This window comes from Amphibalanus amphitrite, unplaced genomic scaffold, assembly GCF_019059575.1.
Source record: "Amphibalanus amphitrite isolate SeventyFive unplaced genomic scaffold, NRLGWU_Aamphi_draft 000122F_arrow, whole genome shotgun sequence".
NCBI classification, from domain to species: Eukaryota; Metazoa; Arthropoda; class Thecostraca; order Balanomorpha; family Balanidae; genus Amphibalanus; species Amphibalanus amphitrite.
The window spans coordinates 498,867-522,223 of NW_024881617.1; the positions used below are offsets into that span (position 1 = coordinate 498,867).

Here is a 23,357-nt window from a genome sequence, read left to right on the forward strand (position 1 = left end):
CTGACGTCGTGTATCCTGTCCCTCTCCCCTCGGTCCCTCCTCCTCCCGCCCTCCCCTCCTCCCGCTCTCCTGCTCTCCCCTCCCTCTCCCAAGTGACGCGAGACGCTGGGTTTTATTGCTGTGAGTAGCACGGCCTAGGGCTATGGCGCGGACGAGGGACGGAGGGAGCAGGCCTTTTGACCGCTGACCGTGGATCGTTTATGGCGGGTCGGGCTGGGGAAGTACGAGCACAGGTAGCGGGATCTACGCTGTTCGCACGGCTTCCAGATGAGGTCATGGTCCCGAGACAGCGCGTGCTCAGCTGGGTGGAGGCTGGAGTCTGAGCGAGAGCCATGCAACAATTGTAAGCCGTATGCAAAGGCGAACTTGAACTTTAAAGGTTAACACGCTATAAAAAGACATTGAAGTTTTCTTCATGGTTAGCATTTTCTAGATGTTAAAACAATATTGGTATGCATATCAGCATTGGACTGCTTTCATTTGATCGCTAACCTGCGCCCCGTAGGGCTATCGACGGACCCTACCACCCGTGGGGGGGGGGGGGGCGTTTCGCCTCCCTCCCTAGGGGGCGCGGGCTAAGCGTAAGTTTCAAGTTTAATTTGCAACCATTCTAGCGATCAAATAAAAAAGACGATCCTAAAAGCCTAAGCATACCAATTTCTTGCGGACTAAAAAACGAGCTGTGAAGTGAGCGCCGATCAATGCCAGTATTCCCTCGCCCCAGTAATTGGTGACCAGCTGGAACCGTAAACACAGATAAGCATCAGCGTCGAGGAGGCTATATATACCCGGCGAGCTGATGTAAGGCCGGACAGAGCTGTCAGTTTTCCCACCGACAGTTTTATGCTTATGATGACAGTAACCGTGGACTGTTCGGTGGTAAGTTATTACTAGACTTTTCGACAGCACTGTAGGATAAACGTATCGAAATATACATAACGTTGTACGTTATTCGTTTCGTGCGTGCAATGTCCATGCCGTTGTAAGATACAGGCGCCCAATGGTGGTGAATATAACGATATTAAGCATATTTTTAAAATTAATAATACGGGATTTATTGTAAATGCGGAATAAATTGGTCAATGGACGTCCGTTTTTTCTTAAAAATTCAACTTATATGGAAATCGGTAAATGATTAATGTCTTACGTCTGGTATGGCATGTCAAATGATCTTTTCCGGTTGAATTACTCAAGAAGTTTCCCCCTCGGGCCTCGTATATACATATTTGGGTCATGGACAGCTGCAGTGGATAATTGCACAGAAGTCTTTAAATGTTCGTTACGGAGCACAATTATGTTTAGTTTCGCAACCGCCTGGCACGTTGATAAACAGGTGACACCAAAGTAAAGCATATGTATAAACGAACGATATTGTTGTGCTATTGCTTAATGAAATGGGTAGGACCGGGAATTGAGCTTCCTCCCTTTTTATAAGATAGACACCTTCTGGTCTCCAGCATAGGTGAAAATATCACTTGGTTACAGTTTGCGAACAGGAATGAAACATAAAGTAACGGCTGTGGTCAAAGGACATTTTGATTTCAGCACAGTGCTTTCGTTTTACTTTTAGTATTTAACTTAAGGTAATTGACAATGAAAATGATAATTCACAATTGACATAATCCTTTTCTTGTTACATTTTATTGCACTGGTGCAACGGTGACTTTGCCAAAATTCGATTCCACATGAGAGCAGCCCTTTTTCCCACGTTGATAAAAGCAATAAACATTTCATTCTCGAGTCCAGTTTTTATCCGACGGCTGATCAATGTCTCTGATAGTGGCAGCTCATACCATTAGTGCCACGTGAAGCCGTCGACTACAGCAATGAAAGTAGCCGCCAATTAGGGGGCGAGAAGTGATCTACGACCTTGCAAACCGGTTAGGTTTCGGTTCGGTGCGTCTTTCTGTGCATATAAAAATAAAACCTATAATTCGTTTTTATGTGTTGCGTAATTGTCACCGTTCGACTGAACACAGTCATGTGCTCAATTGCATAAAACTCGATTTAAAAAGCATTCTTGAAATGCAATCCAAGCTTGGGATTATGTCCATTGTGCAATAAAATGCGTCAGCCTCATTACAGCGGTATTGTGGCCGGCATGTACGAAAGGTCTTGAAAACGATCTTTCCCGCTGTAGGTGTACTAAGTTCACTGTTAGACCCAAAGCCCCTTGACCGTTCTCAGTGCATAAACTATGTACTCCTTGCTCGACGACCTGGTGCGACTGACTTGCGGTCTCTCCCCAGTGCAGACCTCACAATGCACTTCTAAAGGATGTGTACGACGACCCGGTGCGGCTTATGTGTGACGCTGTGTGATGTGATGTGATGTGTGATGCTCTGCCGTTCCCCACAGAGTGTACGACGACCTGGTGCGGCTGATGTGTAACGCTGTTGCTGCTCTGTCGTTTCCACAGGGTTTACGACGACCCGGTGCGACTGATGCTCTGGGACACCGCCGGCCAGGAGGAGTTTGACGCCATCACTAAGGCTTACTACCGCGGCGCGCAGGCGTGCGTGCTCACTTTCTCAACAGTGGACCGCGCCTCCTTCCAGGCCGTTCGGCACTGGAAGAAAAAGGTCAGTTATCCCGCCCCTCTAGACCGCGCCTCATTCAAGGCCGTCCGGCACTGGAAGAAAAAGGTCAGTGCGAATACGGGATGTTTCGATAGTGGTACGTTATGTTCAGAGCCATTGATACTGATGTAGTTATTATCACATGTAGCAGAATCAGCGGGGGCTGCCAAGGCGAGGCATATGCCATTCTTCAGATTAATGAAAGATATGTGTGGTCGTTAAATGATAAAAAATTAAGACCTAATCTTATATAACGAGCATCTCGTAGATACTGCGCTCATGGGAGCTGGGTCCGACAACCATAAAGCAAACACCTCTAGCTTTGTCAGGCGCCACATCCTCCACTCACTGCCTCATTTGGTCTTCCCTCCCCGCCTGCCACACACGCCGCTTGGCTAATGGTACGAAATGGCCGAAAATTGCCTCCCACCGCAATCATTAGTAGACTTCGGTCCATTCTGTCGACCCGGGCCGGGCTGGGCTGATACCTCAGCCTCAGTGCACTGACTAGGGCTGTCGCTGGGAACGGCACGCACTATCGGGAACGGTCACATGATTAGCAAGCATTGTTCAGATGGTGATTGACGTGCTAAATAGCGCATGGGTTGTTGGTTAGCTTAGAGGGCATTCACCATTAGGATTCGATTAGGGAAATAGACGTTTATTTATCATGAACTTACCACATTTTATAAAGCACCAAGAATACATTTGTGATTGTTTATTACCGTATTATCGGTTACTTGGTATTGTTAAGTGTTTCGATATTGATTTCATCAAACCCTTTCACCTGCTCATTCCAAATCTCCCATCAGCACGTTTGCAGCTGATTATTTACTAATTGCAGTCTTGGCTCATGTCCATTTATTAGTTATACGCCGTAGAGGCCGAATGGCGAGGACAATTAGCTACCATGATTTCTCGTTGCCCGGCGTCGGCCGAGAGAAGGCATTTCTCTCAACTGTCATGGCGGACACCGATCATTTCTGGATCTGCAGAGATCGCTAATGATCTGTGACGAATGATCGGGTCATCTGCGGATAACGGCGGCTGAATAGATCGGCTAGTGATGCAAGCCCGAGGACAAGAATACGCGCTCACTGGCCAACTAGCCACACTCATCTTATTTTGTGACTCATATTTAACACAAACGTCTCATTTACAATCAAATTAAAAGCCAACTATTAATATGCTTGAGTATAAAATAAAACGTATCCCCAATAACAACCACAGCTTCTGTCGCCTCCTCCCAGGATGTCATAACCTGCTGCCCCGTCCAATCATGGTCAGTTGACCTCAGTAACCGACGGTGACCTGTTGATAAACCCCCTACTGAGCAATATGTCACTGCCCCGGACAGAAGTAATAACCATCGCGCCGTGTCCTGACCTTCCTGACCCTGCCGGACGAGTGCCAGTGGCCCTTCGCTGTGTCAACCGTCGTTGAGTAGCCAAGGGGTCATTGGTTGACCACTGTCGCGTCAGAGCTGTGTCGCCGTCAAATTGGCCGATAGTGGTCACTTGCAGCAATGACTGATGCGTTGTCCTCGATTGGAAGTAAATGTCAGCGGGTGGTTTTCTGCCTGGAAAGACGCGCCAACCGTACGCCATGTCCTTGTTAGATTCATTCACACTGGCCCTCTGTAGTTCAGCGATATACCGCTGTGAGTTGGCCCGGGGCCAGGACAACAGACACCCGCTGAGCCCCACGATTGAATTCGAGTCGCGCGGTCGAACACTTACCATGTTTGGGTCGCTTTCTTTTCGATCGGTCTGTTCTGGTGGTGTTATGTGGCTTTTGGAAAACCGCGAGGCATTCAATCATAGTGGACTTGCAAGAGACGATTGAAAGAAAAATCACCAGACAAGGCTGTGGTTTACTTGAATGATGTCAATGACGCCTCTGTTTCAGCGAATCGATCCATCATATTTGGACGGAGTCAAAATAGAATGTGCGTTTCTATTGAATGACTGCTTGAAAAGGGATATACAAGGAGCGATCAGGAAAAGTAGGAATAGAGAGTGAGACCGGAAAGCGAAAATAACTGCTCCATTACTTTATCTCATTGTAATCCCCTCGTAGTTCGCTCAGTGCAATGACCTGACGTGACCTCGTTCCGTTCTCAGGTGGAGGACGAGTGCGGCTCGATTCCCATGGTGCTCGTGCAGAACAAAATCGACCTGATCGACCGGGCCACCATTGATGCGTGAGTATATGCTGAGCATTCTGGCGCCACTATCCTGTAGCATTCCTGCCGTGGATTTCGGTGAATGGTGATTTAAACGCTGCGGTATGGCAGTAACCCGTGATTTCAGTCGAGTGGTTGTGCCATGACGGCATTGTTATACTCGATGCCCTCGATAGTTGCAACGCAAAAACGTTTTTCGCTTGCTCAACTGCATTAGCGTGCTGATGTCCCGTAGTGACAATCTACGTTTGACTCTAACTGCAAGCGGTAGCTGAAGATACAACACGGGCTCGTCGACAACTCATGACCGATCAATCGACCGTCATGCATCGTTGACAGCTTGCGATTTTTATCTATGAATGCAAAGGGAGCTTAGACTAAGCAATAAGCACCTACGTTGAGACTGCCACCGACAGAGGCTGCAACGCCGTGCAATATTTGAGACTGGGGACTAAAAGACTGAACTGCAATAACTGCCACTACTGGAGACCTACCGACAATGTTAAAGGGACCCTCCCACCTTCAAAAAAGTTTATGAATTGGCATGAAAGTGATGTCGCTCGGTTCAGAAAGAGCGAAAACGAATATCTACCAAATTTCACCGAAAAATATTGACCGGTTTTTAAGATATTAGACTTTTACTTTTGTTTACTTTTTTTGGGATCTCCGCTGTTTCTAGCGACTTTATTTTAGAAGTGCGGCGTTTGCGGCAGATGTTGCGCGCAAATAGCATATACCACCGCGTGCTACAAAACGTTTTAGTCAAACATTTAAAAATCGTTAGATATCTGCGCTGACGTCACACATTCAGAGGGGTATTCTTAAGCATTAGCCCCTCTGAATCAAAATGCTGCAATTTTGAAATTCAATATTTCTGATTTAAGGCATTTCTCGATGTTGTGAGTGCCGAAACCGGTAATTGTGAGCCAGGGACCCCATTTTGGCTATCTCAACTCAAATCTAATGTTAAGGTGGGAGGGTCCCTTTAATAAGCGGAGACTGCAACTACCGACAACGACAATAACTGGAGACTGCAACTACCGACTATGGCAATCATGACAATAACCAGACTACAACTACTGACAGTGACAATGGAGACTGCAACAACTGGCAATGACAATAACTGGAGACTGCAACTACTGACAATGACAATAACTGGAGACTGCAACTACTGGCAATGACAACAACTGGAGACTGCAACTACTGACAATGACAATTATTGGAGACTGCAACTACTGACAATGACAATAACTGGAGACTGCAACTACTGACAATGACAATAATTGGAGACTGCAACTACTAACAATGACAATAACTGGAGACTGCAAATACTGACAATATTTACTGGAGACTGCAATTACTGACAATGACAATAACCAGAGACTACAACTACCGACTATGACAATAACCAGAGACTGCAACTGTCGACTATGATATTCAGAGACTGCAACTACCGACTATGACAATAACCAGAGACTGCAACTACCGACTATGACAATAACCAGAGACTGCAACTACCGACTATGACAATAGTCAATACCCAGAGACTGCAACTGTCGACTATGATATTCAGAGACAGCAACTATCGACTATGACAATAACCATAGACTGCAACTATCGACTATGACAATAACAAGAGACTGCAACTATCGACTATATAATAACCATAGACTGCGATTAACGACTTGCTATCGACGACAATCGGAGACTGCAACTATCGACAGTGACCATACCCGGAGACTGAACTAATGACAATGACCGTAACCAGAGACTGCAACAGTGGACAATAGGCAGAGACTGCAACGACCGACTATGTCACTAATCGGAGACTGCAACGACTGCCTATGGTTACTACCAGAGGCTGCACCAACCAACGACAGTATAGTCTGCGACTCCAATGACCAACTATGATCGTAACCAGAGACTGGAACGATAGATATCAAAATAATCAGACATTTGGGCTAACGCTATCGCAAAGATGTATGCTGTAAAGTAAACATGTATGCACTACATATACGTCGTATTTCACGTTTCCGTTTTCCTATCTTTGACTTTCTAACTTAGCAAGGTACTAATAAAAATTACAAGCCCCTGTAACTAATCCCCTATCACCGTCTCCCGACCCTCAGAGAGGAGGCGGAGGCGCTGGCGCGCGAGCTGAAGGTGCGCCTGTACCGCACCTCCGTCAAAGAGGACCTCAACGTTAGCCAGGTGTTCACGTACCTGGCCGAGCGCTACCTGGCAGAGATGAGGAGCTGGGAGGAGGAGGAATTCGACCCGCCACGACCCGTCATCACCACCAGTGAGTGAAAACCGGTGACGTCATTGGTGGACGGTTGTGACGTCACTGGAGTGTAATGCATTGCAACTACAGTAGGTGTAAGATTTGGTGGCAACCCTTCCACCACTGTCGTTTTTTGATATTATAAAAACAACTAGAGCATGTCTTATTATGTGGCTAATACGTTTCCCAGCTGTGCACGTCTGTTAGCCTTTCACACCCCTTGTTTTTTTTTAGCTCCCGATATTCCTTTTAACACCTGGGCGGCCCACACCACCACCGTCGGTATTTGCCCCGGCCCGTCCGTTGCCCTGTCGACAACTGCTCCTATCGGGTGTTCATTTACCACGCTTACATGCCGCCTCGTGTCCGCCCGGCCGCCAAAGAACGGGAATGACACGTCGTATAGATGGGACGATGGCCAGCTATGTGGCGGCGCCATCAAAGGACACGGACGGGAAATACCGTGGAGCAGGCGTTGTTTTCGGCTGGAAATGTCGAGGATCTGGGAATGTTTTTGACATTGTTTTTGTTTGGTGTTGTACCTGAATAAGACGTTTGAATGGGCTGGCCGCAAATGATAAACTTGGGAGAAAGCGATTGTTTACAACAAAACGAAACTTTCGCTCACTTTGTTGGTGTCTATAATATTTTAACCGTTCTTGTTTGTCCCCAGGCATATTCGCTTCGCCCGGATACAAGTTCCATGGCAAGCCGGGCTATTACGATACTGGCATTATTTCTCTGCACCCGACCGGCAAAAGGCGTTTCCAAAAGAAGAAACACCTGTGGAAGAACCTCTGCGTTACGTAGTGCAGGGCCGACGCCTGAGAGCGGGTGTTAGTGGTTTAGAGACCGCCATGGACGAAATATTGGACGGTGCCTTGAATAGGCTTCCATGGATACCTACTGCTATAAATATTAGCGTGGATTTGGTGTGTGAATAGCGTCGCAAGTACGTTTCCGAACACATTGTGAGTGTGAGATTGTTAGTGCGCCGTACAGAAACTACCGTGCAAGCGACTCTACCGTGACATGAGCATCCACGTCCCGTGACTCGTGAGTGCGCCGCCCGACCAGCAACAGACCTCGCGCTGTTGCGAATCGCCCGACCGAGACAGCACGGCCCGGGCCTGCCGGCAGCCGCCCGACCGCCAAGGTCATCGCTGGCCGCACGGACCCAGCGCGAAACCGGTCGGCGGGGCAGCGGCCGCCCCCCTGCCGACGGTTTGGCCGAGGAGCAGAGCCAACGCCGCTACAAACAAGTTATGTCCGTCTAATATCATAAGCACGGCTTCTGAAGACGAGAGTGTTATCTGATTGCTTAGTGTTATCTGATTGATGCATGAGTGATTGCGATTTATGTGAATTTTGGAATGGCGATGTGCTGGTGGCCTCAGAACTGATGGAACAGCGCCACCTGCTGGTTGAACAGTGACTATGGGTTCCCATAACTCGCCACAGGTGGCAGCAGAAGTGACGGCGGGCTCCTGCTCTGCTCGGCATCAGGTGCCGAAGTGAATGAGTGTGACGGGGGCTGTGTTGTTTGTCCAAACAGACGGCAGCTCCCATATTTGTGATAAATAATGCATGTTTTTGCTACGTGCCTATGTGCCATGTAACCACGCGTGGGTCGTCCCACTGCCTATAGGTATGCTCAACATTGTACCCGAGGTCTAACGAGATATCCTCGTCGTAAATAAAAGCCAGTAACACAAGCGTGAAACAAAATGGGCAAATACGGTCCACTAGGTACCTACCTACCACACACTTGAAACCTGAGTCACTGCCACTAAGAATCGGAAAAGCCACTACATTCGAACCTAAACGAAACTTTACCGCACTTCTGCACATCTATATTTTAAGAAACACAATGACCATGCAATACACTATATAACATCTGCACAATCCAACGACTATTAAAAAACACACCACCCCAGCATACCTCGCATCCATCATCACTTCACACATAGCACCGACGGCACCAAAGTCTGGTATGAGACCACCAATCACCACTGGTGCGGCTCCCACTTTCCGTCGTCGTGCCATTTGACCTCGGGCTCGCGGTGCGACCAGTCCTTCTTGCCCTCCTGCCAGCCCCGCGGCGGAGCGCTCTCGTAGTCGAAGGTGACGCCACCGTCCTTCCCTGCCAGCTGGGCCTCCAGGTCCACGTGCTCTCTGTGGAGTACAACAGTAGAGTGAGTGGCATGCTAAAGAAGGACGTGAACTAAAGCGAGGGTTGACATTTCAAGTAAAGGCAGAGGTTGCAATCAAAGCATTAGAACCGTGGTGACAACTCACTGATTCGATTCGGGTGATCACACCAATCTGTCATTCAGAAGCGATCAAGAAGCGACCAGTACGATGAACAACGAATGATCGCGAACGTCTCCAGATACTTGCCAATTGCCATTCAAAACATTAAAAGCGCAGCTTCATTAAAATAAGCACCCAGTTTCAAAATTATTTTACGACATCAAAATGTGCTTCCCTGTGTTGTAATGAATAATGCGCCATCTCAGTTTCCGTCCCCTTGTCCCTCTCTCGACCTCCAGCGGTACGACGCACGCACCTGTACTCCGTTCCCATGACCAGTTTGCCGGTGATGGGATCCCTGTTGTCGCCGTAACGATACACCGTCTTCAGCAGCTGGAACTTGACCTTGCCGAGGGCGTCGTCGGGCATCTGTTCGATGAGCACGGTGTCTCCGGCGCGGCACTGGTGCTGCGGGTCCCGAACGTCCAGTGTGGTGTTCTCCGGGAAAAACTGGCACCGAGCACAGGTTAAATAAGATGAACAACAGTGCTATAGCGAAATGATAGAGTTTTGTGATATCTGATGGCAAATAAATGCAATAAAATCCAATATTATCAACAAAAGTACAAAATAACAGCAATAGATGCTACACAAGAAAAGGGGGAATGTAGGATGAAGACAAAGTCACTAAACAACCAAGGCTCTAAAACATCAAAATATGAAGAAAGAGGACAAATATGAAGAGTCCAAGTTTCAAAAAAAAAAACTTAAGATAATTAATACTGATGCCTAGTTTCCTTATCTCTAGCTGAAAGATATCTGCTACAGAATAAAATTGCAGCCTCAAAGCCCAGAGATCAATGGTTATCCAACACTAATGGTGGAGCTGGCAGATGCTTCCAATCTTTCTATTACAAACTTTGAAATCAACTGAAAGTTCTAACAAGACAACTGACAACTGCAGCAAGAAGCAAAGAAACAAATGAAATTAAGAAGCCTATGCTTTTAGGGTAAAGAGCATAGAAATAGAATGTATGTAACAGCATCAGAATCAGATCCCACTCTAACCTTAACTAGGCAGCAAATTTACACCAGCCAGCACATTCCAAGCTTAACACTTCTACTGCAGTTCTATTGCTGAATTTTATATTGCAAGATTTCTAAATTTCTATTTAGGTGTGTGCATTTGTGAAAATACAATTGCAATAAGACCACTTATTACAACACATCTAGCAGCATTTTCTCTGCATCATTTTCTTGGACAACACAGACAGTGTGCAAGCACATCAACATGGCACCACTGCAGTCAATCCACTAGGTATGCAATACCAATACCAATACACAGTAGGTACACACTGGCAGTCGGCAGAGAGGACGAGTCTCAAAGAGATGAGTGGACTTGAAGAAAATATCATGTTTCATATTTTCGTGTGTGCTTAGTATAAGTGGGAACGAATATTAAAAATAAGGCAACTTACAAACATCAAAAATTAGACAACTTAGTAGGTACTTACCGCATTCAGTATTTCGTCTCTCTTCAGGGTTCGAACCGTGACTTTGGCTAAGCCCTCAACATTTGAAGGTAGACATTGACCGAGGTACATTGTTAATCGTCTTGCGGCCATATTAACAGCTTAAAACAAAAATATGTTGTCTAATGAACCACTTGTCTGATAAATTTCAGGATTTTTTTGCGAATATGCAAACTCTGCTGCAGCTTTAAAATGTCTGAAGAGCGTTATTATTGAAACGATTAGGATATGGTAGTATTGCTAGGAAAACTTTGTTAGGCCATGAAAATGCATTGAAACCTCCCTTCATCAAGATAAATTGTTAGAGATACTGGTTCGTAACGTAACTGTGAAAATTGATCTAAAACGAAAAAAAGCTTTGGAATTTATGTTTTAACCAATTTTATCAAGTAAAACGGTGAGTTCTTAAAAAATAAAATGGACTTTCACAACGCTCTTTTTTCCCTTTATGTGAAAGCTACCAAATAGCTTATGCAAGGCAAAAGATAAACAATCCCGTCAGCACCAGTTCAGTTCGCATCGTGTCGAGGTCGAGCCGGAATTGATGCCTCAATTTCAATTTCAATTCGGGGACCGTTGCAGTTGCTGTTGCTATTCAGTCACCTTTTCTCAAGGACGTCTCTTTTCTTGAGGGCAAGTTGTGAGAGTCGTCTGATCTTTGTCGCCTCTTGATTGCCAATCAAGCCTGAATCATCATTGATACTGTTTGGATTGTTTTGCCAGTTTTGGTAAGTCAAAGTTGAGATAAAATTCACAGCTTTTCATACAATTTTTACTGCTGTCTGTTTTAACTTTCGCCTGCTGATCATGTAGCTAGACTAGAGCTTTTGCGATTTTCTTAGCCGTAGCCCTTTTAAGGTTCTCATTTTTGGCTTTTGTAATAATCTGCTGAATGACACTTTCCTGTAAAACTTTGGTAGCATTTTAAGCATTTGAAGTTCACACTGAACCTACATTATCACTGAACCTGTGCTGTTGAGACCTCAGTAACTCAGTTGATAACATTTTACAGTACTCAACTAGGGTGCCGTGCATAATAGAGCCAGATCAGAAAAATCCAAACTCTATGCCAGTCGCCAGATGCCTCAGGGACTCTTATGCTCTGAACTTTGGCACAAACAATTTTGCACTGATATTTTGCCATGATTTGTGGCAAAATTTACCTTTTTGTCCATTTAAGCTCATACCCAGCCAGCAAAATTGGTATGAACTGTATCTTGATCTGGTTTGCTCTGGCTAGTTCCGGCACCTTACTTTGGTTAAAGTACATGCAACTTGCAAGGTCTGGAGCTCTACTGGAGCTGACACAGGATCCCAGAGCTCGCCCGCACGCGGCACGGTACCACAGCCGGACTTAGGCAGCATCAGCCATGCCGTATCTCAATCGTACTTCAGCCACAGTAAGCCAGAGCAGCTAAGAGACAGCTGGACCTGGCTGTGGCAGAACCGTAGCAGGAAGCCGGACTTGAGCCGGAGTTGGTGGTCTGAAACCACACCCACTCGGGAGCACTATGGCAAAGGCTGGCTAGCCAGAATAGAGCCATATCGACCCAAACCCCTTGTTCCGACGGTGTTCCATTTACACCGTCCAAAATCTGGCCAGTCGGAGTTGCCGGGGCAAAACGGACTTAAGCCAAACCATATTGCTGGCTGGGTACACATGCTGATGTAGAGTACTGGTCTACTTTGCCTGACCATCATTATTTGTATTTCATTCACCCATTTGTGACCGAGGTACGGCTGGTTCACAGAGCACTGAGCAGCGATGCTGAAGGTCGCAGTGATTGGGGCCGGAGCCGCCGGGCTGGTGGCTGCCCGCCTGCTGTCTGCCGAGCCTGCCGTGTTTGCGCCGCCCGTGGTGTTTGAGCAGGCGGCTACCATCGGTGGAACCTGGGTCTACACAGACCAGGTCGGCAAGGATCGCCATGGCCTGCCCATCCACTCCAGCATGTACCGAAACCTTCGGTGAGTATGGTGTGCCCACAGCGCCTTCAGGATGGATTGGTATTGAATTATGAGGTGGCTTCCTGACTCAGCCTGTGGCCTGTGAATTGGAATAGGGGTGAGGTTATTGCTATGTATGATGTTCAACTCTAAGATAAGTGATGAGAATATTCCGTGATTTAATTCATCATGGCTTTTACATAGCTATGTCCTTGGTAAAAAGCACGTAAGATGCATCTCTTTTTGTGCCATTCGATCCTTACAATTACGTAATACCTACATGCTGTGCTGCCCCAGTTCCTTCACTGTCAGCTGTACTATTACAGTTGTCACCCTGACTCTTTGCAGAACGAATTTGCCCAAAGAGGTAATGGGCTTTCCAGATTTTCCATTTAAGGAAACAAGCTACAACGGAAAGTCGTTTATTTTCCACGAAGAAGTGCTCGATTACTTGCGCAGCTATGCGTCTGAGTTCAACTTGGAACGATTCATTTCGGTAAGTTTGACTTTCAAACATTTATCTGCGAGGTATAACATCAGAAAGTAATATGAATCGTTAATTTGTTGGCATAACTTGCTTCATTGGATATACCGTGAACTGTTTCCCAGGTCGCTAACATCGTTGTGTTTCTTTGGTCTTTGTAAATGAGCTGTTGGATCTGATACAGTCAAAAGTTCAAGTGCCAGTGATTTTGATGGTTTTTAAGCGCTTTTGTGAATATCGTGTTACCCTAGCTCCCACGTTTTTACGGTGAAACCGATAAGTGAACCCGCTAAGCTTTTTTTCTTGAATTGTTAGTTCCGATCGCATGTTAGCCCAAGGGCCTGCAAAAAGAGGAACAGATAAACCTAAAGCCTTTTTCTATGCCAGTGTAGCTAAGTCACACGTTGTCAACACCTCGTTTTTTTGCGTTGTGCTCAGCTAGGGCGTCATGGCATAAGACACAAATGTAGTGAAGTATGTGATTGGTTGTGGATATTGTTTGTCTATAAAGTAGCCTTCTGTATCCTTGTAATGAGTATATAGTACATGCCTAATTGATAACGACGCTGTACTGTACTGGTGGTAGTCGTATACCAATACGTCTTAGCTGCTGGTGAAGTGAACGTTTCTTTCTTGATCACATAGCGACATGCGTTGAGTGGTATAAAAAAATCATGTCGCGAAAAAAAACTTTCGATGGGCATTTTAAGACTTTCCGCAAATGCGTCATTATATTTGAACAAAGCTTTGGTCAAAAAGGCCAACCGTTTGTCATTCGAAGGGCAAAAATTGTGAAATTGAACGATATGCGGATGTGATATATGTACCATAAGACGTGCCAAAGCTGCCGGTGCTGAGATATTCGCGAAAAAGGAAAACATTACAGAGAAACAAACATACCCCGAATGCCACGACGCGGTTAAAAAGGTAAGGGTAACCTTTCACCAGATTACTCACCAAAGGCCTGAAGAAACAGGCATAAACTCGGTGGACTACTCTCTTGTACTCAGACAGACTCAGTAAAAAATGTATGCTCTTATCTCAAGTACCTTTTCAGAACAGCAAGTCATTGATTCATATGCCTTGCTTCTCATAGCTGAGACTTGAGTTGGTGCTATTGCTGGTGGCTTTTTGTACGATCCTTTTCCACGAGTGAGATGAGACTGTTGCGGCTTATATAACGCTGAGCAATATAACTTAAGTTTTTAGAAGTCGACTGCGTCGTTGAAAAGCGGCGTTTCCCATTGATAACTGCAAGTTGTTGCGAAATCAGATACAGGAAATCCTCTACGACTTGCGAGTCATCTGAATTGGACTTTGACCCGGTCGCTGCCTATACAATGCGTAGTAAGTTTGTATCGTAATTCGGGCTGGAATGTTTTGTCAGAAGCCACTCACCCCACTTGATTGCTTTGTTGCCTCTCAGTATTTTGTCTTATTTCTATGCGTATCGCGGCGGATTTCATCAGTTTTTATTTCGGCTCACACCTCTCCGCACCCTGCTAGTAAGGTGCGTTTCGAGTGACCTCAGCTAAGCTGCTTTTTATGCACTTGTTGTCGACCGGGGGGCATGGCTCTTATGTCCGCATCGCTGGCCCGATAAGGTGATATGAGATACCTCTGCGCATATATCGTACCTGGGCACACGTGCGCGGGAGCGTGCGAATCGCGGTATTCTTACTCATCTGAATGAAATGGATATGTGAACTGGTGCTGCTTTTACATATGTTGAGTCACGATTCTCGGCATTGTGGATACCCTAGATGTTACTATCCAGAACGTTCATGAACAGATGCATCTGCATAGCACCATTGCCCTGCAGCTTAAATTGAGAAGCAGCTTGGGATGACATTAGCAGTGACGTTTGCTCTTTTCGGCTACACTTGCATTAAAACATAGACCGAGGCGAGATAAGAACAACAATTGTAAAGTCATTAAATGACATGCTGACTTCAGGTATCAAATAGATTCGAAGTAAATCTTTTTTTTTTAATTCCACCGGTCTCGTTCTTATTCTCAATAAAGTAACAGTTTTCATTTAAGCTTAAATTTCTCTCTGCTGGCAATCAGAGGCGTCAGTTGGCGGCTCAAAACAAATATTTACTCTTTCTCCTACCAGATCTCTTTCTCACTTACTCACTCTCATACTACCCCGTCCCTCACTCTTCCCCAGTTTGAGACACGTGTGGAACAGGTGACCCCTCTGAGCGTGGGTGACCCTCGCTCGGGATGGAGTATCACCACTCGTAACCTGACCACGGGCGCGGTCGAAAACCGACACTTTGACGCGCTGCTGGTGTGTAACGGGTGAGTTGTCGCAGAAGATAGGCTCGCGGAGTCTGGGATCAGTGTGGCGACCTGTGAAGGGATTGGTATATACACCCTGAATACCGGCGACTTTGAGCTTGTAATTTACACGGAGGATACTTTGTGTTAATTTTTTGTGTACTTTACGAACTAAATTAAATTTACAGTTGCCACACGAACCGATTGCCGAATGTACTGCAAATAATTCTAATGACTGAAGATAACCATCCTATTTTACGGATGAAACTTGAAACGCAATATGTCTATTGTCTATAATATAGTTTGAACTTGGAATGGCTATCACCGAAGTCGGGTGTGACTTTCTCCCGTTCCCCGTTTTCCAGTCACTACTCGGTTCCGGCCGTGCCCAACATACCGGGACTGAAGGAGTTCCAGGGGGAGGTACTGCACAGTCACGACTACCGCTTCCCTGAGCCGTACACAGGTGAGATCAGGTGTCAGTGAATGGGGTGGGGTAGGGAACAGTCACTACCGCTTTCCTGGGCCTTACACAGGTGAGATGTCAGATGAGCCATCAGTGGAGAGGTTTAGAGACACTGGACAGCTGCTACCGCGTTTATTAGAGCCCTGTACCAATACGGGTGGAATCAGGAGCCGATGACAGGTGGAGTACACTCACTGCCGCGTACATGAGCATTTCTTGGTGGCTAGCAGCCATTCGACTTATGCAATTCGGTCACCGACGTCTTTATGCCGATCTGTAGCTACTGGCTAACCACTCACAAGCGTGTTTATATCATCACGTTTTCAGCGTTTGTGTCTCTTGGCCAGCTTGAACCTTTGTTGTCTTGTTTCATCAGGAAAGAGGATAATTCTGCTGGGAGGCCGGGCTTCGGGCATCGACATCTCCATGGAGGTCTCCAAAGTGGCCAAACAGGTGAGCAGAAACGATGTCGATTCAATGCCCAAACGGCTACCTGGTACGTTTGGGCTAATGTGGTGGCTAATGTGGTAAGAGGATGAACTAGGAATCGTTCCTAATATTTTAATGAAATCAAGGGGTAGTATTTTGTAACATTTTTCTTCCTCTCCATCCCTGCCTCCCTCTCTTCTCCACATTCCTCCCTCTCTTCTCTCTCTCTTCTCTCTCCATCTCCCTCCCTCCCTCCCTTCTCTGACCACCCTTCTCCAATCATCAGGTGTACCTCGCCCACAACCAGCCGCCGTTCCCTGCCACGCTGCCCGACAACATGCGCCAAACGGTGGGCATTGAGCGGATGGACGGCAGTGAGGCCGTGCTGCTCGACGGCTCCAGGGTCGAGGTCGATGTGCTCATGTTCTGCACAGGTGAGTTTGGTTGGAGTGGGAAACGGGAAATGGGTGGCTAACTAATGTGGTTCATGGAAGGGGGATGCGCAAGAATTGTGGGCTATTTCGGATGAAGGGCTAGGCCTATGGGCAAGGCTTGGGATAGGCGATGTCGTTGTTTATTTTAAAGTGTTTTTTTCAGATTCGCTTTATTTTATCATCCTGTCCCCTATGTTGGCTCTAGGGTGCAAGTTTTAGTTTTGCTTCAAGGTATGAGATTCTGGGCGTACCCTAGGCCAACTCTTTGTTTCCCTTTCAGGCTACGAGCTTGTGTTTCCATTCCAGGTTACTAGTTTGTGATTCCGTTCCGTGTTCCAGGTTACGAGTTACCGTTTCCCTGTTGCAGGTTACGAGTTTATGTTTCTGTTCCAGGTTAGGAGATCCTGTTTCCGTGTTCCATTTTACGAGTTTGTGTTTCCGTGCTCCAGGTTACGAGTTCATGTTTCCCTGTTCCAGGCTACGAGTTTGTGTTTCCGTTTCTGTCGCCGGAGTGCGGTGTGTCAGTGGTCGACCGCCAGGTCCGGCCGCTCTACAAACACCTGGTGCACACCGAGTACCCACGCATGGCGTTTGTCGGCCTGCCCACGGTCGTCCTGCCGTTCCCGCTCTTCCACAAACAGGTCAGTCGGGGGATCACAAACTTTCAGCAGTAGACACGTTAGTGTGACTTACCCATCTACATAAATGAGTCGGTTAGCCCGAGGGCTCCTGCTGTTTTGGAGTCAGATTTGGTCTGTGGTACCGTTTCCCGACCACAGTATCAGGGTACAAACTTGGTATGATATTTTCCCTGGTCGTGCAAGCATATCAGTAAAGTTGTGGAGACTTTGCCCTTTATAACACAATCAGGTTAGTGTGGCCCGATAACCCTGCCACAAAAAGCTAGTGTTGTCCTTTCACACATGCTCATCAAACAGGTAAGAGAAAAACCTTATCGTCTTTTGCCCGTCCCTCCTCTCAACCAGGTTCAGTTTTTCCTGGTCAGTTGACGTCCCCTTTTTCTCCTCATCAGGTGCAGTTTTTCCTGGCCAGTCTGACGGGCCGGCTGCAGCTACCTTCCCGTGCCGAGATGACTGAAGACACAGTGCGGGACCTACAGCGTCGCCTCGAGATGGGTATGCCGCGGCGGTACGCCCATTTCCTCGGCCCCCTCCAGTGGGAGTACTTTGACGAGCTGGCGGCCATGTCGGGCACGGCGCCGATGCCACCCGCCGTCAGGGAGCTCTATGATGAGGTCCACGTGCAGAGGTGTCACAACCTCTCCGGCTACAAAGACAAGGCGTTCAGGATCACCGGGCCCGACTCGTTTGTTGAGGTGACAGATGAGGTGATGAATGATTTGTATAGTAAGCTCTGAAAGAGGGGGTGGCTGTTAGAGATTACGGAATAAGCTCGGCTCTCAAAGAAGGGGTGATGTAAGTTGTTGGAAAGGAAGGATGAATGCTAGCTTTAATGGAAGGGTGTTTTAAGTTGGTGGAGATTGAGAGGAACTGCAGTAGTTCTGAGCGATGGGCTGATGAAAGCTCTCTGTAGAATGGGATGAAAGCTAGCTAGAGTGGGGAGCTATTTCTTTCAGTAAGGACGGGGTTACACGATGCACTGTTGGTGGCGCGCTGTGAGGATGATTGAGTGAAGAATTGACTGCATTGGGGTGGGTGCATTTTAACAAAGGGGGGCATTTCAAGCACCCTGCTACATTATCCAGAGGGACTGACGGCACTCTAGCTGGGATAGATACTGTGCTTGCTCCACGCGAGCAAGCCTCCTGGTTTTGTTTTGTGGCATTCAGGGACAAAGAAGGCTCTTGCCAAGTAAGCCAGATAGCGATCGCTCAGTTTTTCCATAGCCAAGTTCTGCATAGCTGACAGCAAACTGGGACAAAGAATGACGTTCGTATGGTCTGTGGCCTGTGCTCGGGTAGCGCTTTTTGAGGTAGCGTTCAAGTAGTGTCGTAAAGGTGTCCATTGGTGTTAGTGGTTGAGATAAGGCGATCTTTTAGAACGATACCCACCCTTTAAAACTTGGCGAGTTAGGATGCGCTGTGAGCAGCAGCCTAGGATGGGGTTTAGTGTTACTGGTTTGTATTGATTGTGATAGGCTGTCCAATGTCCATTACTAATGCTTGTTGGTGCTAACCAAGGCAATAGCGATGCCGTTGTCCAACAATAATGGATGTGGATGCGATGTGGAAGTGTGAATTGCGAGAGCTTATGTGCTATTTTTGTATGGACGGTTTGAGTCAGTTCAAGAGCCAGATTTATCCAGAGGCGAAGTGATTTTGATATCGCAGTTGCTTTTGTTTATGCAGCAGCTGTTTCCTGTGCTAGCTAGTGCAATGGTATTGAGCTTTTATCGGTAACATTTTCAGGCGTCGTTGAATCGTCAGCGGCGCGGCCAATATGTGTTGTAACATGTCCTGTGCCGTTCTCAGGGTACATATTTGTAATGTGCATATTCACAGTTCTGCATGATTCACATGCATTGGAAATTGATCGGTTTGTGACTGAATCGTGCCTTATAGAATTACATATAAATATTCAGTCTATTTAGACTACAGGCTACGCTTGTGTTACATACACTCGTGTGCCTACACACGAAGGTCGGTTTTGTTAGAACGACGGCACTTATGCGACTGTTGCATTATGGGGCGTAATGTCACCCCATCCAGCCGTGCCAATGTAGCGTTGGTCTAGCTAAATACTTAATACCAGTATTTGGTGGTCTTTGTGCCAACGCAGTGATTCGTGTCACAATAATTGTTTGAATTTGTACCTTTGTGAGGTGATCATTTCAGTGCAGCCGTTAGTACATATAGGTACTGATTGCTAGGGAAACAGTACTCTAATCGAAAGGTGATTTACAGATTCTGAAGGCCTATGAAATGTAGACGGGTCGTTTTGGAAGCCTATCAGCTCTGAGTGGCTGACGTGCTCGTTTGTGGTGCAATAGATCGGTGAATGAATTATTTGTTATTTACCAGTCAGTTTTCTTCTGCATGTTAATTGGCCAGCCTTCGTCACATCGGGTTTATCGTTTTCACAGCCCCTAGATCTTCAAACACGAATAGATGCGACACGTATTTATTGAATATACACATTTCAGCTACAGTGGACCTCTGAATTGGTCCGATGGATAGCGCTGGCGATTACAAATATCACAATAGCATAACTTTCACACTCAGCTGCTGTTGTCGATAACAATCACACCCGCACGTGCAGTCATACATTACACACCATTGTACTCGCACACTCGCGCACATACACGCACTCGCGTGAGGTGGTTTGGCCCCTGGTTGATGCACATAATCATCAGGTGATAATTGATACCATTACACTAAAATGACGGTTCACTATCAACCATGATAAAATTCCTTTAAATGTCAACACATCGCGTCACTGGGAAACACTTATCCAACGGACACAGTTCCTTCATATGGCAGCCCTCCTGGCCGCCGGCAAGATAGCACACTGCTGCACAGGCCGGTCTCTCACGGCCAGCGGCGCTGAGCGGCCCCGCGCTCAGCTGTTCGGCCCGCTCCACGAGCCCACACACTGGCCTGTGGCGGGCGCCGACCGGCGCGACGGTGCCGCCACCTACAGCTGCAGATCCGACAGCGCTGCCACCTACAGGCAGCTCGCTTCAGAGGCGAGCGACCCAAAGTAGCCGCCGGGCACATTCTCTCGCGGCCACTCACACAAACGATTGGGCGATGACGTATGTACAGATGCTTCTTCGTCGGCGCCGGCGCCTCACCGGAGCACGACGTTGCTGCTGTACAGCTCCGGGTGGTCGGAGCGCGGCCCCTTCTTGAACGGGTTCCACGAGTGCCGCTTGGCCGAGCCCTTGCTGTTCTGGCTGGCCAAGCTGCTGGCGGGACTGGGTTTTCGGCTGGATACACCGGAGCTGACGCCGGAGCTGGACAGCGAGCCCCAGGTCTTGTCCGAGAGCGGCGGCAGCGTCGGTGGCCGCGGCGGCTCCGGAGTCTGCCGGAGAGTTGACGATGGTCAGGGAGGCAGACACCAGTATTAGCACACAATACTAAGACTCCTTTTTGAGAAAAGACAAGAGGACAAACAAAAACGCATACAAAAATCCTAGAGCTGCTGAAAACGCAACTCCTGCATTACAGCACAAAACGCACAAGAGGATGCAAAGAATACTAAACACTCCCCATACATGTAAACGCCGAGTAATGTCTCCCCTCTTGACCATACCTCCGCCGAACTTACGCCTCTCCTACCCGGCCTCTCCACCGCTCACCACTTCCCGTACCTGCACCCCTCCTCACTCACCGGCTCCGTCTTATCCATGGGTGTGATGATGTGCAGCGTGAACTGGGAGCCGGCCCGCCGAATGTGAGCCACCACATCCGTGTGGCTGGCCCACTTCAGATCCTCGTCGTCAATGCCGGCGATGTAGTCGCCCTCCTTCAGACCGACTCGCTGTGGGAAGGAGAGGGGAGTTAGTGGGGAACGCAGCGAGATAACTGTTGGACGGGAAAGAGGTAAATGCTGCTGAGATACTCGCTACAAACAGTCTAGTCGTGGTCGCTGTGCAGCATCACTTAGTGTTGAAACGCAGCTGTGTGAGCAGAATCTAATGACAAGCTGGATGATTGATACCGACTCATGTTGTTTAGAAAACATTTAACAATCAACAACTCCCTATGGAATTTCTTTCATCAACCAAGTTATTATCCATGCCGTCTCCACCCCGGTACCCACCTCGGCCAGGCCGGCCGGCTCCACGCCCACCACCACGACGGGCGCCTCCATCTTGACGCTGAAGCCGAGCCCCTCGCCGGCTCTCCGCTCGATGTGCACAGCACGGGGCGCGGACCAGTGGTGGTGTGCCGAGAACACCTCCACCGGCCCCAGGCTGCGGAACAGGTCCGCTACCTGGTACCGACTGAAGTCGGGGGCCTGCAGAGACAGCTGGTACTTGGAGGAGCCTGCCAAACGGAGACGGGAGGGGGGGGGGGCGTTAGATGCTCGGTAAAGGGAAATGATGGGAGTGGCCGGTAGCCAACAAAGTTATAGTTCCCAATGAATCGTGCTATGGAAGCATACATTATATGCAGTTGCACTTCGGTGCCACTTTCCATCAGTCACCAATGCATTAGAGACACGTCCCAAATCAAAATTATCATGAAGTTAACTAACTAACAACAGAAAACATCCACAACAAATAAAAGAACAGGCTAAAAAGCTTCACCAGAAAAGAGTATGTATGCAATCCACCATCTCCTATAATCGTCCCGGCCCACCACCCGACAGCGCCACTTACCTGTGATGACGGGCGGATCGACGGGCTCGTCAAAGTCGTCCTCTCGCTGCAGCAGGGTGTACTGTTCGGTGCTGAGGTCCAGCCCCAGTCGCAGCACGTGGTGCAGCATCTCCCTCTTCTTCAGCTCCCTGGCCATCCGGTACAGACGCAGAGCCTCCTCGTGCAACACGATCGCCTCGTGCAGGTGGCACTTGGCTGAGGGAGAGGGGAAGGGGTCGGTCAGGAGAGCAGGGTCTCGATAGGGCTGGAGCAGCAATTCTTTCACAATGTGTTTTGGTGTCTAATCGAGCAAAGAACTGCTCCGAAACCGCCGTTCAGCTATTGGACACCAGTCCCTCGGAAGGCTTATAACGCCAATCGTGCATAGAAGCAGCTGCGTGTCATATTACAACAACTCCAGTCTCCAGGTCACTATAAATCCGAGCAATCCTATCAGGCGCAATTTTAGTTTATCACAATATTCAAGTTCCCTCCGAATTAATCATTAACGAGAATACCACGCAGAAACTCCGGTCACTCACCGAGGTACTCCTTCTGGGCCGTGTTCTTGGGCACCTTGTGCTCGACGCTGAGCAGCTGGCCCTCCCGGTCCCGCTGGGAGAGCTGAAGGGTGTCGGCCACCCGGCGGGTCAGAGGTCCCTCGTGCTCCAGAAGGCCTGAAAGGAGACAGAGGGGTCAGTTGGCAACAGATGTAGGTAGAGCAGCTCCTTATGTGGAGGACAGATGGGAATGATGCGTGATGTTACCTGGCAGACAGTAACTTATTAGGATACTACTCATTATGCCGTGTTTGTTACGTTACTAATTTGCATTGACACACACATTAGTTGATTGGGGATGGCTGCACGGTCTCACACTGATAGTTCTAATCAGGAGCACGAGCAGAACGACAAGTAAAAACAATTTGCTCCCAAACAACCAGTAATCCACCCTGCAAGAGGCTGAACCATGCCTAACACCGCTATTGTTCTGCCAAGATAATTGATAATTATTTCCCCATTCTTGTCGGCATGTTACGGGAAAATGGACCGATTGGCCTCTGCCCCGCCCGGCGAGCACAAGCACGGCACGCGACAACTGCACCTGGTCTTGTTATCTCAGACCAAGGTCGCTATGACAGGGTAAAGGCCGTGTAAACAATAGTGGACTGCAAGAAATGTGTAGCAATAGTCGC

General features: G+C 47.8%; 4 protein-coding genes across 9 annotated transcripts in view; 2 read left to right on the forward strand and 2 right to left on the reverse strand.

The window, feature by feature from the left end:
* LOC122381596 (ras-related protein Rab-23-like) overlaps positions 1-8,763 on the forward strand; it is a 36,006-nt gene extending 27,243 nt beyond the window's left edge. Inside the window, exons 4-7 of the mRNA XM_043365954.1 lie at positions 2,420-2,582; positions 4,703-4,782; positions 6,894-7,066; positions 7,722-8,763. Of these exons, the coding sequence (XP_043221889.1) occupies positions 2,420-2,582; positions 4,703-4,782; positions 6,894-7,066; positions 7,722-7,858 (553 nt within the window). The 3' untranslated portion in view covers positions 7,859-8,763. The remainder of the gene's footprint in view (positions 1-2,419; positions 2,583-4,702; positions 4,783-6,893; positions 7,067-7,721) is intronic.
* Positions 8,764-8,879: 116 nt separating this feature from the next.
* On the reverse strand, positions 8,880-11,038 carry LOC122381587 (28S ribosomal protein S17, mitochondrial-like). The gene is made up of 3 exons (XM_043365933.1): positions 10,816-11,038; positions 9,618-9,811; positions 8,880-9,223 (listed from the first exon to the last, which is right to left on the reverse strand). Exons 1-3 carry the CDS (start codon positions 10,924-10,926, stop codon positions 9,055-9,057), a joined length of 474 nt encoding a protein of 157 aa, XP_043221868.1. The 5' UTR covers positions 10,927-11,038; the 3' UTR covers positions 8,880-9,054.
* A 294-nt stretch (positions 11,039-11,332) lies between these two features.
* On the forward strand, positions 11,333-19,862 carry LOC122381577 (flavin-containing monooxygenase FMO GS-OX-like 2). Its single transcript, XM_043365918.1, has 9 exons — positions 11,333-11,561; positions 12,585-12,798; positions 13,126-13,273; positions 15,435-15,568; positions 15,913-16,013; positions 16,390-16,466; positions 16,729-16,876; positions 17,354-17,517; positions 17,910-19,862. The coding sequence occupies exons 2-9, from the start codon at positions 12,599-12,601 to the stop codon at positions 18,252-18,254; spliced, it is 1,317 nt and encodes a 438-aa protein (XP_043221853.1). The 5' UTR covers positions 11,333-11,561; positions 12,585-12,598; the 3' UTR covers positions 18,255-19,862.
* A 101-nt stretch (positions 19,863-19,963) lies between these two features.
* Positions 19,964-23,357, reverse strand: part of LOC122381575 (rhophilin-2-like) — a 115,720-nt gene continuing 112,326 nt past the window's right edge. For all 6 annotated transcript variants that reach the window (XM_043365911.1, XM_043365915.1, XM_043365914.1 and 3 more), the window contains 5 exons: positions 22,705-22,839; positions 22,184-22,378; positions 21,622-21,848; positions 21,190-21,339; positions 19,964-20,880 (listed from right to left, as the gene is read on the reverse strand). In XM_043365911.1, coding sequence (XP_043221846.1) covers positions 20,647-20,880; positions 21,190-21,339; positions 21,622-21,848; positions 22,184-22,378; positions 22,705-22,839 — 941 coding nt within the window. In that variant the 3' untranslated portion in view covers positions 19,964-20,646. The remainder of the gene's footprint in view (positions 20,881-21,189; positions 21,340-21,621; positions 21,849-22,183; positions 22,379-22,704; positions 22,840-23,357) is intronic.